Source organism: Diceros bicornis, chromosome 28 (genome assembly GCF_020826845.1).
Source record: "Diceros bicornis minor isolate mBicDic1 chromosome 28, mDicBic1.mat.cur, whole genome shotgun sequence".
In the NCBI taxonomy this organism is placed as follows: domain Eukaryota; kingdom Metazoa; phylum Chordata; class Mammalia; order Perissodactyla; family Rhinocerotidae; genus Diceros; species Diceros bicornis.
In genome coordinates this window covers 24,104,172-24,119,801 of record NC_080767.1, presented here as the reverse complement: position 1 = coordinate 24,119,801, position 15,630 = coordinate 24,104,172, and the positions used below count along the sequence as shown (strand labels likewise).

Below are 15,630 nucleotides of genomic sequence, written 5' to 3'. Positions count from 1 at the left end.
GTCTCAGAAACTTCTTGAATTCCAGCTGGGCCAGGAAGGTGCACGGCCAAAACATTCAAAGAATGTCTCTTATTATAGGATGTTCAGCCCAATTTGCTCAACCAGAAGAGTTCTGATACTTTTGATAACATCTGGATATAAGACTCAATATTCGGGGTGGAATAGCTTAGCCCTAACCAAATTTGGGAATCTTGTTTGAGGAGAATGGATGAGAGAGACTGGAAACTATTAAAAGTGGAGGGCTTATAGAAAAATCAAAACTGAAGTTTTAATCCATTTTCTAGACTCATCTAAGACGATGAGTGCTGCTTCTTTGCAGCAGTCACAGAGAACCTGCCAACTTCTTCTGACGGGGCTGCTCCTGTTGACAGAATCCTCACACCTAAGTCTTGTACACTGACAAGGTCAGAGGTTGGATCTTCCTTTCTTTGGTTTCTTCCCCAGGCTCCAGCACAGAGCTAGGCAATAAGTCTAATAAACACCTGCATTTATCATTTTTACACATCAGGGAAAGGCAGAGAGTGGGACAAAACTGGGTTGTAAAGAGGAAATGGGAGAAACTATGGTCATTTCATCAGTCCCCAAGTTAATGGAGTGTCCAGTGAATGAACGCCCAGGAGATCATCACGGAACAGGGCCACTGAGACAGGGAGTGGGAGCAGCCTGAATTCAAAGGTGTGGACAGTGCCCATGAATCTGCTAGAGGAGAATTCAAGTACCTCTTGGTCTGTGCAGGGACACCAACACTAAAATCTGCTCATTGACAATTCTTTCTGCTTGTTTCCCAGAGAGGTTTTCCAGACATCCAATTATTTCCAACCTTTGGGTGTGACTGCATATTCCCAAGCTCCCACTGTCATCTTCCATGAGACCCTTCTAATCCTAGATTCTCCACTTATGGGCTGTGTGACTTTGGGGAAGCCACTCCACCTCTCAGTTCCTCGAAGGTGGGTAATAATTCTAACCTTGAAGAATGGGCAGGGGATCGGCTATGGCGTGTATGAGTGTCCAGTACCGTGGCTGGTGGCCCTCGATGACCACTGGTTCCCTCCCCCACTCTTCTCCATCTGCTTTAATGCTCACTCTCTGCACCCATGCACCTCCATGGCCCGTACTTGTAGGAATTTTCGTGTGTGTGTGTGTGTGTGTATGTGTGTAAGAGAGACAGAAAGAGAGAAACAGGAAGAAGGAGGAGGAAGAGACTATAATTGTCTTGGGAGAAGGTGAGGGGCACACGGTGCATCTAAGAACCTCCCAACTCCCTCTCTCAAGCCATCAACCTCTTCACTGGAAGCCGTGACAAGGTGAAAATTAACTACCAGCCTCCTCTAATCACTGCACGAGGTAATGAAGGCCACGGCTGTACTTCCTCCTCCTCTTCTCTGTTGTCAGAAAGGAGCTACGTTTACATTCCAGGAAGGACCTTACTCAGAATTACGCAGGCTCGGTATGTGTGCGTGCGTGTGTGTGTGTGTGTGTGTGTGTGTGTGTGTGCATGATGGGGGGCGGTGTGTGAATGACTTCTAGTCATTTGCTTTCAGACAGGGAATTGGGGAGACTTTTGTTCTGCCGCCCTCGGGCCGCCCTGCCTGGCCCTGCACCCAGCCTGCACACACATCGCCTCTTCTGACCCAGTATTCTCCAGTGAGCTGATCTCATTATGGCAAATTTAGTTACAGCTGAAGTCTCCTTGTAACAAAGATTATGTCCGAGCCCAGAGTAATGGAACCTAGTCGATTTCATTAAAATAAAATTGGTTACGATGAATAATTCAATAGGATGATTTTGTTCCTCGTCTCCTCTTTGTAGATCGAAGAGCTAGTATTTATAATGATTTTTTTAAATTGGATTTTTGTTTAGGAAGAGATAATCACCCATAATTCCTCACAGCCCCCTCCTTACAAGATGGGGATAATTGCCTCATGAAATCTCTTTTCAGATACTAAGACTGAAAAATTCTTTCTCTCCCTTTCTCACATTAGTAGCAATAACCTTTGGGTCGTTTTTTTAAGCACAGCTGCTACCTCAACTCTTGCTCATGTGAGATTCAGAGTGTCTTAATAATTCCCTTGTTTGAATGATGTTTTTTAAACATTTCTAGGAACTGGATGCTAGTGTTGAATTTGGAACTCCTGGCTCTTTTGCTGGCCAGCCGCGCTGTTCCTGAGCAGGACATTCTATGTCATAGAGAGGGGATTCTTGAGCATTTTCTCTTAGCATTGTTCATTTGCATGTAGCAATGGTAGCAATGTGTATGTAAGTGTGTGTGTCTGTGTGTGTGTCTGTGTGTGTATCTACAGCCAATTAAACACACATTTCCCGAGCAGTCTTCTCTAGACCTGTGCCTGAAGATGAGAGGACAAAGATGCATAAAACTCAAAACTATTTTCAAAGAACTAGCAGCTTAATGAGGAAGCCAGACATACAAACAGGTAATTAGAGTTCAGTGTGATGGGTGTAACCAAAGATGAATTCAGCAAGTACCGAGGTGGCACGGGGGAGGATGAACCCTAGACATTCACTCATTCATTCATTCATTCACCAGGCTGGCACTATACATGATTTTTTTCCACTCTCCTCAGGGCAGTCAGAAACAACCACAAATGAATAAATAATCTAATGCACGTGAGCACAAGCAAACAGATAAATGAAAAAATGATCAAATAAACACTATAACTTATATAAATGAGATGGACCCATCTTGTACTTCATCTGATAATTTTCACTGGTCCCCAGAAGGTCACCTCTCTCTTTCATCTAGAAATCAGCATACCCCCCACCCCAACCCTGAGTCAGGGAAGCAATATTAGAGAGGAATGACTAGGAATAATGGTTCATCTGCAAGGCCAGGCGGCAGGCTGGCCTCAGAGGCGGCCACTGGGCCAGGCGGTCAGAAGCACTGAGTCGCGTCTCTGGGAGATGGTAGTCTCGGAAGAAGGCAGGTGCTTGCTCAGCAGGATAATTGGAAACGGGGCTCTGGGGACAGCCCAGCCATCCCTAGAATCCCACAAGCTCTAGTGGCCCCAACACTCTTGCTCCCTCAACTAAGCTGGCAGTCCCTTAGGGAAGAACCCTGGAACATAAATAGTGCGTTAGGGGACTGAGGAATGAGTCACAGCTTTTTAGAGTTGGGAAGGTCCTTGGAGATCATCAACCTCAACTACTCTCTAATTTAAAGATGGGAAAAAATGGGGCCCAGACAGGTGGGGAGACTAGTCCAAGGCCACACAGCAAATTCATGGTAGAGTTACCGTTAATGCCCAGGAGTGTGCTCATGGAGCACACAACTTGGCATCCCCCCCAAAAAAGCAGGACTCCCCTAGAAGAATTTGTTCTTATCCCATTGAATTCCAGTGGTATATCTAAAATAGAATTCTTTCCCCAGATATGAATTATAATAGGTAGTGAAACAGTCATTATCCCTACCACGCTGATATTCCCTGCCCTTAACCATGCTATGTCTAATCCTTGACGAATAGTACTCATGAGGCCCTGGAACGATATTGGCTAGAGATATGGTCAAGTGGCCACGTCCATTGACACTGCCTTTGAGGTAGGCAGTCCTGAGAGGCAGAGCAGAGGTTAAGAATGTCTGCAGGAAATGTCACACATGGCTGGGAGCTTACCTGCGATGCTGCTGGCTGGCCAATGATGACCCAGCCTGGGCATTGCTGGTCTTGATGTGATACAGAAGCATTGGATGCCCATTGATCCAGGAACCCCTGGGGCGTGTAGACACCACAGTCCTTGATGCTAGTTTTTTGTTCAAACTCCTCACAGACCCCATCACCATCATGGAAATAGCACCGGCTGGGTTCATCTGCAGGAGATGGACATAGAAGAGAGAAAACAGATAGATATTTGTTCTTTGGTCTCAGCTGTCATCAGCAGCCATGGAACCAGACCAGCAGAATGCACAGCACTGTCCAGCCCGTTATCGATAGTTGTGATGGAATATTATTCACCCTTTAAAAAGGAGGAAATTCTGCCATATGTGACAACATCGACGAACCTGGAGGACATTATACTAAGTGAAATAAGCCAATCACAGAAGGAAAAATACTGTATGATTCCACTTATATGAGGTATCTAAAGTAGTCAAACTCACAGAAGGAGAGAGTAGAATAGTGGTTGCCAGGGGCTACAGGAAGGGGGAAATGGTTGAGAGTTGAGAGTTACTGTTCAAAGGGTATAAAGTTTCAGTTATACAAGATGATTAAGTTCTAGAGGTCTGCAGTACAACATTGTGCTCATAGTTATATTAAGCACATTACACTTAAAAATTTGTTAAAAGGGTAGATCCTGTGTTATATATTTTTAATTACACACACACACACACACACACACACACACAAAAGTTCACATTTTCCACCTTCATTACCCCAACTGAGCCCCACAGCAACCTTGTTAGGAGGGTATTATTATTTTAATTATTTTTTTAGTCTTCCAGATTAGGACACTGAGATCCCATGTCTTTAATAACTTGCTTAGGGTCATGCAGAGTGTTAATGCTGGATCCTGATTTCAAACTCAGGCCTTCACTTTGCAAGTTCTGGGTGCATTATCTGACACCGCAGAACTTCATAGTTGCAAACTGAGGTTTAACTCCAAAGACAATTTTGGTTTTGCATAAAGAGTGAACTGATGTACAAGACATGCTGGCTTCAGTCCCAACTCTGTAACTAAATTGCTCTGTTACTTTAGACAAGTCTCTTTCCCTCTCTGGGCTCAATCATCATTATCAATAAGGAGGTTAGGCTGCTAGGACACCAGGAGCCCTTCCTGGCTTCTCAGATACCTTGGAAGTTTCAATTCAAGGCCAAGTGAGTTCTCAAGCCCCCATGTAAATCTAATCACAGCAAGTATTTCTACCTGGAACAATTTAATGCTGCAATGATCCTGACTTAGCTGCAAGGACAAAGATCACAGAAGCACAGAGCTAGCGGGATGCCTTCTAAGTAGGAAGGACCTATACATGTTTCTCGGTATTTCAACACAGAACAATACAAGAAGAGATCTGGATATAGCCATCCGAAAGAGATCACTCTGCCCATCTTTTAATAACTTGAATGTCAGGTATTCTGTGCTATTTTCCCAACTCTTCTAGGCAAAGTTAAATACCTCTTCCTGTGTGGGTTCCTATTTTATAAAGATCCCCACCTTAACACTTACCACACTGTGCTGCCATCATGTCTACATGCTACAGCCCCTGTGAAAAATGGTGAGTTCCTCGAAATCTAGTCCTTATCCAGTGTCTTAGGGTGACCTTATAATTGATCATCCAAACTAGTGCATTTTGAGAGTGATCTAGTTGCTATTAAAAACTATCTCTAGGCAATAGGCACATATCTTGGGAAAATCTCAATGTCTCAGGCAAATCAGAAGGTATGCATATGGCCACCCTGCAGGTACCATTTGATCTAGGGCATCCTCCTTTATTTACTCCATAATAATGGAGTGGAGCTCCATTTCAAACCAGCATTGGACTTCTGACCCTTATATGAGCTATGTAACTTTGCACAATTAACTTCACTTCTCAGCCTCTGGCTTCCCATCTGTAATACAGAAATGATTGTCCCAGCCAGCACTACCCCTCAGGATAGCCTCAGAATTCTCATAGGAAATGGACATAAACATGCTTTATACATTTTAAAATAATGGTTGAGAGAAAATACTCTTCTTCTCAGGGGTCAATTTATTTCTAAGTGGCTGCATTGAATCAGCTTGTGAAATCAGTACTCACTTGAACCACTTTCAAGCAGCATTCCCCCAAATAGAAAGAGCCCGGGTCAAGTAGAAATAAGAGTTGGATTTCTATGATGCTGACTATCTGAAAAAGGAGTCATTGAGTTCAGGGGCAGCAGAATGTTGAGCCCCTTCCAAGCTCCAAAATCCCTTGTTTATTTCTGCAAACAGTTTACATAGTGAAATACTATCAAAAGAGCCAGAATAAATCAATTCATTATAATTCAATTATTTAAGGATGAGTTTGAGCCAGCTGAAGACTCCAGTGACCAGTAGCATGCCTGGCAGTTCAAGCATGGAAAGAATACAGGCTCGGCACTTCTCAGTAGTTCCAACCTCTTGGCACATGTGGCCAACTTACATATAATAAAGCTCAGGCCCAAGAATGACCAGCCATCAATCCAGACTTTACTCTTTAGAAATTCAATAAAGGGAATTGCAAAGAGCACAGTTTTTGGCATCAGGCAAAGCTAGGTTCAAATCCTAACTCTGCCATATGCAAGCTACGTAGGACTTAAATAAACTAACCTAACCTCTCTGAACTTCATTTCCCTCACAAAAAAAAAAATGGAGATGATAATATTTATCCAGCATTGTTGAAGTGATTTCATGAGATGATGTGTACAAGGCCAGCCCTTCACCTATTTTATCTAATGGAAAACTAAGAGCCAAAAGAGGTAAGGCGTCTGCTTCCAGATCACAGAGAGAGCTGGTGGTGGGGCTAGAAGTAGGAGTCTGGCCTTTGTACACCTAGCAAAGAGATCTCCCCATATACACCATATCTACAGAGTGATGAAAGCATATCCTCTTAAGGATAAGATCCTGGGGTTGCCATGATACCACCTTTCTCCTCTCCAATATGAAGATACAGAGGGTAAGATTATCATGAGATCACGTAAGGTCTATTCTTTAAGATGACTTCATTCATTTCCTCAGCAAAGAAACCTCTCAGAGTGGCAGGAATTGGGACTAGAGTTGAGTTCTCATGAAGGCTAATTTCTTCCTGATGATGTTTAAGACCTCAATACATCTGTCTGCTTAGAGTGAGAAGAACCTGGATGTTCTGGGGGTTCTGGAGGGGAGGCAGAGGTAGACATAGATAGGTAAATAGGTATGTAGATAGGTAGATAGATGATATATAGATAGATAGGCAGAGATAGAATTAAAAGAGAGATAGGAGATACAGCTAAAGAGAGAGAGAATGAGAGAGACAGAACATGCCTGGTTTCTCCTTGAAGATTCTTCTGACAAAGCTACTGTGAATCCTTTTTCTTGAATAGCATCCTTGGACTCGGCCATTCAGTTTCTCTTGCTACCAGAGTCCCAGGGGTCCTTCAGCTATATCTACCAGTCTTCATCTGGGGAATTCTCTCTCCCTTTCTACTCCCATGCCCCAAGCACTGAAGAGAACAGGGTGAGGAATGGAATACAAATGTGTGGCCAGGAAAAACAAAGACAGCAGCAACAAAACAATAACACAAAACTGGCCTTCCTGTTTTCATTACATGAATTTACTTGGTGCTTCTTGAATGCTTTATGCTGGGAGCTGAGCAGGTGGTAGTGAAAAGAGTTTGAAGTCAATACTAAGGTCATGTAGTACTTCTATGTAGTAGGGAGGTGGCATTGATAATAATACTGGGAGGAAAATTGTGAAAACCTATTAGACACTCAAAAAGTATTTGTTGAATGAATAAATGACAAATTCGGCACTCCTGATGTGCATACTCTTGTCCAAATATAGTTTAGACTCTGCACCCTTTGAGAAGTTTCTTTAGACTAGATCTTGGGGTGAAGGGAACAGAGCTGAGACACCAGTGGTGACTAGCTTATAGTGGGATGGCACTGGGCAGTCTGATTTCTCCGTTTCACCCCATCCTTCCCTGACAGAAGGGAACTCCTCACTTCAGATTCATTCCCTTTCGTGCAGTGACACATTTAGAAATCTGCTCTATCCAGCTAGGGGACTTGATGTGGTGGGGAGCCATTGCCGAGTCTGTCTTCCCCAGCTGAGCTTCCACGTGCCAGATACTTGCTTTTCCTTTTGGAAGAAATGAGCTCAGCTCCAAGAGCCCGAGGCAGATGGACACTCTGTAAATGGACGGACACAGCTGATGCCGCTTCTCATTGACTTAATTTTCCATTTCCATCCGTCCGGAGCATCAAGATGAAATGCCACGCCACTGCGTTACCGAAGCATGTCTGACGGACGTTATTTGAGATAGGCAGGGATTGTTACCCCTTTTTGAAAGCTTGGAAAGCCAAGTCTTAAGAGAAATGAGACGAGTTTACCTTAAACTATAAGCAAAGGCTGAGGTTTGACTTATTATTGACTTCTCGTCCTTGAAGTCAGAAGCCCTGGATTCAAGCTCCTTATCTGTCTCTAAAACTGGGTAAGCTTGGGCATGTCATTTTACTTCTCTGTGCCTCAGTTCTTCCAAAATGGCAACAAGATTACCTTTCAGACTGCCTCAATAAAGTGCTGGGTATACTCAAGCAGGGTAATAGACTAAGAGACGGAAATAGTGATACAAGTTTTAAAGACACAGGGCCTATTCTTAACAACGACAATAATGGGACGAGGTAGGGGTTGGAGAAGTCTTCTTAATTAGAGATTCTGCTTTTATTTACCCAGTCTTAGATCCTGAGGAATCTTCAAGAATAGAAATGATTGAAGAGAGTACATGGGCTATTTTCAATATGAATAGCAAGTAACCAAGCAAAAAAAAAAAAAGCAACAATCTAAAGAAAAGAATATACTTACTTATAGTGGAACTATTTCAACCCAATTGGGGACACTAATTAACTTGGTTAGAAACTTGGTAATTTGTGACACCACCGGAATCCTTGAGGTGACTGAGTGAAAGAAATAACTAGTGGGCCGGCCTGGTGGCTTAGCAGTTAAGTGCTCGCGCTCCGCTACTGGCGGCCCGGGTTCGGATCCCGGGCGCGCACCGACGCACCGCTTCTCCGGCCATGCTGAGGCCGCGTCCCACATACAGCAACTAGAAGGATGTGCAACTATGACAGACAACTATCTACTGGGGCTTTGGGGAAGAAAAAAGGAGGAGGACTGACAATAGATGTTAGCTCAGAGCCGGTCTTCCTCAGCAAAAAGAGGAGGATTAGCATGGATGTTAGCTCAGGGCTGATCTCCCTTACAAAAAAAAAGAAAAAATAACTAGAGAGTTCATTGCTGGAAAAGGAAGGGGCTTAAATTACTCATGTCAGCTCTGTACAAGATCTTAGGGATGGTTTCCACCAGGAAATCTGCCCTCACGCCCTCAACAGTTTAAGGACGTTGACAACAGATAGTCACAAGTTATTGGTCACTGCAGAAACTAACCTTAGCCAATGAGTTCTTCAAATGAGGCCTGAGATAATGTGTATTCTTCATGATAGTGGGATAATTTAGGGAATTTGAACTATAAGTCTTCTACTCTCAATACATATTTGACCGTGCCCCTTCTTCACATATAATCTTTTGACAGAGCCCCACTGCTTATAGGAGAAGATCATTTTTCCTTAGTTGGCATACGAGACCCTCCACAAACTGGCATCTTCCTGCAATTTTCCAAACCAGCCATTCCATTTCATTCTTCTATGCCCTCACAATTGGTTGTTTCCTCTGCCTAGGACATATTTCTCATTTTTCACTTTGCTAACTGCCACTGGTTCTTGAAAATTCAGCACAAAGTGTTTCCTCTAGCAAGTCTTCTCTATCCTTCCTCTTTCCCTGACTCCCATGCTAGCTGGGTTAAGTGTCTTTCCTCTGTGCTCTCACAATTCCCAGATTTCCTCCATCACAGCTTTTTTTTTTCAGTCTGTCTATGGGTCAGCCTCCCTCACCAGGCAGGGAGGATCTCTGGGTACAAAATTGCTGAGTCTTTCATATCTGTATTCCCAACTCATAGTACTTAGAGCGAAAGAGGTGCCTAATAAATGGCTGAGCAATAAATGAATGAATGAATGACAAACGAAAGGTCACAAATGCTTAATATTTAATTTCAATTATTACCAGATTATGCATAGTCTAAACTAACCAGGTGCTGGTATACTTTTTTATAATGTGATTACTGGCCATGCCATGAGGGTACTGCAAACCAAATTTCATCAACACAAAGGCATCTTCTTCCAGTGCAATGACATATTATATTTTTGCCTACAAGATTTACTAGCTTCACTATCAAACTGCTTCCATCTTTGGAACTGATTGCTGTTGTTCTAAAACAAACCTCCGAACAGTTGTCTCTCAAACATCTCCATGATGCCCAGTTGGGACTAAGAACCCAGGCATTCATCTGCAATCATTTCAGCGATGAATGGGCAACAAATAAGAGGTACCAAAGCTTTCTGGAGATTTTAGGAGTGAGGGATGTCATCATCTTCAGCTAAGATAGCTTCTAACTTCCAGATGAGAACTGGAGAAGACTATCAATTCATTTCACCAATATGTACTCAGTATCTGCTCTGTGTCTATGCTGGTATTGGGGATACACTCATGAATCAAATTGGTCTCCTCCCTTGCATGGGGAATCAATATTACTTGGGAAAACAGAGAAAGACTTCCTGAGATGATTTGGGGATACATCTCGGAGGAAGAACAGAATTTGAGTATGTGGAGGGAAGAGTATGAGCAATGGATGAGCCTCAACCAATATTTGTGTATATGAGTAACCTGGCTAGGTTAGAGTGAGGGGGTACAGTGGATCCTGGAACTCATAAATTGAAAAGCTGATCTGAGGCCAGACTGGGGAAGGATTGCAATGCCATGTCAACGTATTGAATTTTATCTTTTAGAAATGCAGAGACTTGGAAGATTTTTCTGAGCAGGAAAATCTGGGATTTTCACACTCTTAGAGGCAATGAGGTATAAGATCTTATTTTTCTTAACGAGTGTGCCAGTTACTATTGATTTGACTTTGAGAAAATTACTCAGAATTTCTAAACTTTGGTTTCCTCATCTGAATAATGGTTGAGGGATTGAATGTTAATTATGATGCTCAGATCACTTAATAATAAATGCAATAATACTATAACCAAAAATATTTACTTAGTTGCTCCTGCATGCCAGGTACTGTGAAAAACTGTAGACACAGAGTAGTAATAAATTTACCTCATGGAACTTATAGTCTAGTGGTAAACATAGGTAAAGCACTTAGTACCTAACATCAATAAATGATCTATGACGATGATGACGATCTTGGAGCTGAAGGCAATTATTTCATTTTAAGTATGGGAAAGCTGAGGTTCATAAAGTTGAAGTGATTTGCTGAAGCCTTTAGAGAAAACTTCCAGTAGAGACAAGACTAGAACGTTGTCTCTTGAACTCAACACAATGCCCTTACTATGGCACCATGCCACCTTATCAGACTGGGCTTTCAGTATATAATTCCAGCAACAAAATAGTTTGTTATCCTTAACCAAGTGTCAATATTACTTTTGGGAATCTCTGATTTCACTTTTCACAGCAGCCATGGATATGGACTAAATATAACTAGTCTGAGAAGCTATTCAGGTTAATAAGTCTCCAGCCCATTGAGAAAAAGACAAAAAAATCCCAACTTCCTACAGTTGGAGAGATGAAGGTTATAAGTAATATGAAACGGATTTTCTTTAGGACTGAAGGAGTAAACAAAGAATTTCAATGCACACTCTTCTTAGATGGGCTACTTTCCAAAGGATGGGTAGATTTACCTGTATTTCTAAACTCCTTATTCATGACGATGGGTCAGCTTTTGAGAAATTAGCATCTGTTTCTATTTTCAGCTGAGGGAACAGTGATTGGCATTAGAATATTCTCTTTTAGTCCAATGATTACTATTTTTCTCTATTTTTTAAAAAACAGAAAAAATAGTATTTTGTAAGTTCAGCTGTTTATTTAGGGATGGGTCCAACCACAACAAGCTTCATGCCACATAACAATTCATCCAAACAACAACAACAAGAAAAGACCAAAAAATGCACAATCTTTGTGTCCAAATAATAGCTTCTTGGAACAGGGGAAATTGGAGTGCTTAACCCCTAAAGGTTTACAAAGGGGAAGCTTGGTGGGGGGGCGGTGGCTGTATTGGCATATGTATCTTCTGGAACAGAAATATTTGAACTTTGCATAGCCTATCTTTCAAAGGCTTCATGTCAAACCCACATTGCCGACCTCATTTAATTCTCTTCAAACCAGGGTTTATTCTTAACCTCCTCAACCAGATCAGCTTGTCCAGAGTACAAAAGACAGGGTGGTGAAGGGTTTCTAAGGAACCATGAATCCGCTAACAAGCTTCAGATGCTGATTAGGTCTACTGAATCTGAGGAGCTGAAGTTGGTTTCTGGTTCTTTCAAGGGTTGGCCACATACCAAAGTGGGCCAGAAATTCCTTCCTGTGTTTTACTGTGAAAACCAGGCACCATCCAGCAAACCAAAAGCACTAGGAAAAGAAGAGTGAATCTGAATGTAGTCTCAGGTTATCACTCCAACTCCACATTCTTGGAGCACACCCTCGGGAGGACACCCTCATCATCTGTCCACTTGGCCCTGTCAACACTCTCATAACTGGCTTTCGGTCTTCCCCACTTCAATCCCTTCTCACAATGCAGCCTATGGGTATTAATCTAAAATGTAAACCTGATCATGTTTGAAATTCTTAATTGACTCCTGCAAAATTCAAACTTCCCCACCTAGTACTCAAGTCCTTGGTAGACCAACTCCAACTTTCCTGTGTATTCTCATTTCCAATCACACCTTCACTCTCAAATGCACAGTTCCTCCCCAGAACTCATACCTCAGAGCTTCTGCCCTTATTTCTTTAGCCTGAAAAGCTAGTCTCTGCCTTTGAGTCTTCCATCAAAATTTAATTCTAGCATCTTCAGCTCCCTGAAGCCTCATCTGTCACTCTTCTGCATTACTACTTGTTCAGCACAAACCAATTCCCTTTACTTCCTGGATCATTATTCTCTCCTTCCAAACCAGCAAAACAGGATATTGCCTATATAAAATTTTTAATTAAAAAAATTAAGTAACACAAATTTTAAAAATTAAAAAAATAAAACCTCCTTTCATTCCACATCTCTTTACCACTATGTCTCCTGCTTAACATTTCTCTTTCCATGATTCACAGCAAAATTTATTGAAAGTTATCTAAACTTACATTACCCACTTTTTCTCCTACAATTCACTCTTCAGTTCTCTCCAGTCTAGCTTCTGTACTCACCACTCCACTAAAATCAATCTTGTCATGATCACCGCTGACCTCAACATTGCTAAAATTAACTATAATGTCAAAATGGTCATCTTGCTAGACTGCTTTAAAGCATATAAAGAAATAATCCATTCCTTTTTTCTTGAAGTTCCCTTTCTTAGATTCCATGACACCATGACATCGTAGTCCCTTCTGGCTCTTAGCTCTTTTCACAGAGATTCATTTGCTGCCTTCTGCTTCCCTAAATCTTTACTAAATGTTGCCAGGTTTCAGGGCCAGGTCTTGGGCTTCCTTTTCTTATTTATCTACATTCTGTCATCCAGTTCTGGTTTGAAATAAAAATTCTAAAACATCTATGTGCCAATGACTCAAACATTTCTTTAGATATGACCTCTCCTCTGAGTCCCAACTGCCTACAATGACATCTTTATTTAAGTATCTATTTAAAGGCATCACAAAATCAACATGTGACAAAGAGAAGCAATGGTTTCTCACCACATTCCTTTCTTCCCCATCTTAGTAAACAACAACAACATTGCTCAACAATGGCCAAACCAAAACCTTTTGAGTCATCTCTCGTATTTTTTCAGCTCACCCTCCAATACCAGATAAAGTCCATGAGCACATCCTGCAGACTCTTTCATCTCAGGATATTCCAAAAAGATCTACTTTTGGTCCATCACTGCCACCCTGATCCAAGCCACCGTCACTATTGCAATGCTCATCTAACCAGTCTCTCTGCTTCTTCCGTGTCTGTTTCCCCATCCTCTCTCCTCCAGAGTACAGCTAGAATACTCTTCTAAAAACATAAACTATATCAGGTCACTCTCCTACTTAAAACTTCTCAATGGCTTCCTATGTCACAAGGAACAAAATCCAAAGTCTGGATCATGGCCTACAAGTCCCCACTTTATCTGACTACCTCCTACTACTCTCTCTTTGTCCACTTTCTTCTATTCATTCATATATTCATTCATTCACTCATTCATTCACCCATCTATCCAGGCATCCCTCCATTCAACAAGTATCTATTCCTTAAATAAGCCAAACTTGTTATTGCTCCAGGAACTTGAACTTGCTGTTCACTTCAACTGGAATACTTTTTTCCTGGCTTTTCTCACCGTCTCTTCCTTTTCATCATTCAGGGTTCAGTTCAAATACTACTTCCTCAAATAACAACCCTATCTACTTAACAGTAAGCTCACATCCTATTCCTCTACCCCCACTAGAGAGTAGCAAGACCATCTTATTTAATTTCCTTCACAGTATTATTCACTATCTAAAAATAAATTTTTATTTGTTGTTTGTTCCTCCTCCAATATGATATGTTTCATGGTAGTGTATCTCAAAGTGGACCTCTTTCTATAGGATCAAGAAAACTTCTTTGCTATATTATGTAATTCATATATAAAAATAAAAGAACAAACGAATGAATGAGTGAATGTGTACAGCTCTTGGATTGTGAGATATTTTTGGGATGTCCCCATCCTTACTTCTATGTACATCCCTAATTCTTAGGACAATGCCAATCTTACAGCAAGTGCTCAGGAAATGATGAATTAAAGTTCTTTTGGAGTTTCAGAATCTCTGTTATTGATTGTATTGAAGAGGCCTCAAACCTGATTTGAATCTGTTTCAGTAGATGTACTATAGAGAGATTTTTATGAAAATATTAATTAGAATGGGATCATATTACAAATCCAAGCACACATTAGGGGGAAAAATCCAATTCTATCTAAACCATCCCATAATATTTTTTTCCCGTGAGACATCGTGCCTCACCATCTGTCCTAAATATTGTTATTTTTTTTTCTTAACTGAATTTGCAAAGAAATGCACTATCTGAATAGAAAAGGTGGTGCATACTCGACTGAAATTTAACAAAGAGATTTGACAGTCTTATGAATTGGAACTTGAAGATACATTTACATCACCTTGCATTTTGTATAGTTATTTGAATGGCCTAAAAAAGACTGTAAGCAGAGATAGTGATCCAAATAAACGACAATACACTCAATAGAGCAGAATGTTCAAAGTCCTGAATGATTTTCAGCCGGGTCTCTTAGGGCTCCAACGCTATCTCATGATACGGAAGTGGCAGTAAATTCAGTACCGCAGTGAATTCTACTATGGCTCTGGAATAGACACACATTCTCAGCACAGATGGGAAGGAGAGTGATATCTAGGACCCAAAGGCCTTTCAAGGTATGAGCAGGAAATAACAAAATGAGATTTGTCTTGGATAACACAAGCTAATAATAAATGGAGAAAAATAATCTAAAATATTCATATGCAGAGAGTGTGCAAAAAGTGGCCTAAACGGATGATAAAAGATAGTAAACTATAAGTGAAGTGTCAGTGGTTTTAATGTGATCTCATCACCTCATACCAAAAATAAATAAATAGGTAAAAAAGAAAGAAAGGAAAAGGAATGGGACAGTTTCTCAAAATCAGCAGCTTGATCAAGAGAGCTGGCATCTAGAGTAGATGCTCTGTACTCAACCCATGGCTTTGGACAAGTCATTTCGTTCCCTGGGCTGCAATTTCCCCTTCTACAGAATAAGACAGTGAAATCAAGTTGCTTTATGATCCCCTTTGATTGAGTCACTCTAAAATGTATTTGGTTCTTGGTTTTTGTTTTTCTCCTTTAATCATTAAACCAGTTTCTCAGTCAAAAGATGGGGAATTGTGGT

At 41.3% G+C, this 15,630-nt stretch overlaps 1 protein-coding gene across 1 annotated transcript in view; it reads right to left on the bottom strand.

Moving 5' to 3' along the window:
* Nucleotides 1–15,630, bottom strand: part of PAPPA (pappalysin 1) — a 207,391-nt gene that overhangs the window by 92,860 nt on the left and 98,901 nt on the right. Inside the window, exon 10 of the mRNA XM_058524829.1 lies at nt 3,627–3,820. Within this exon, the coding sequence (XP_058380812.1) occupies nt 3,627–3,820 (194 nt within the window). The remainder of the gene's footprint in view (nt 1–3,626; nt 3,821–15,630) is intronic.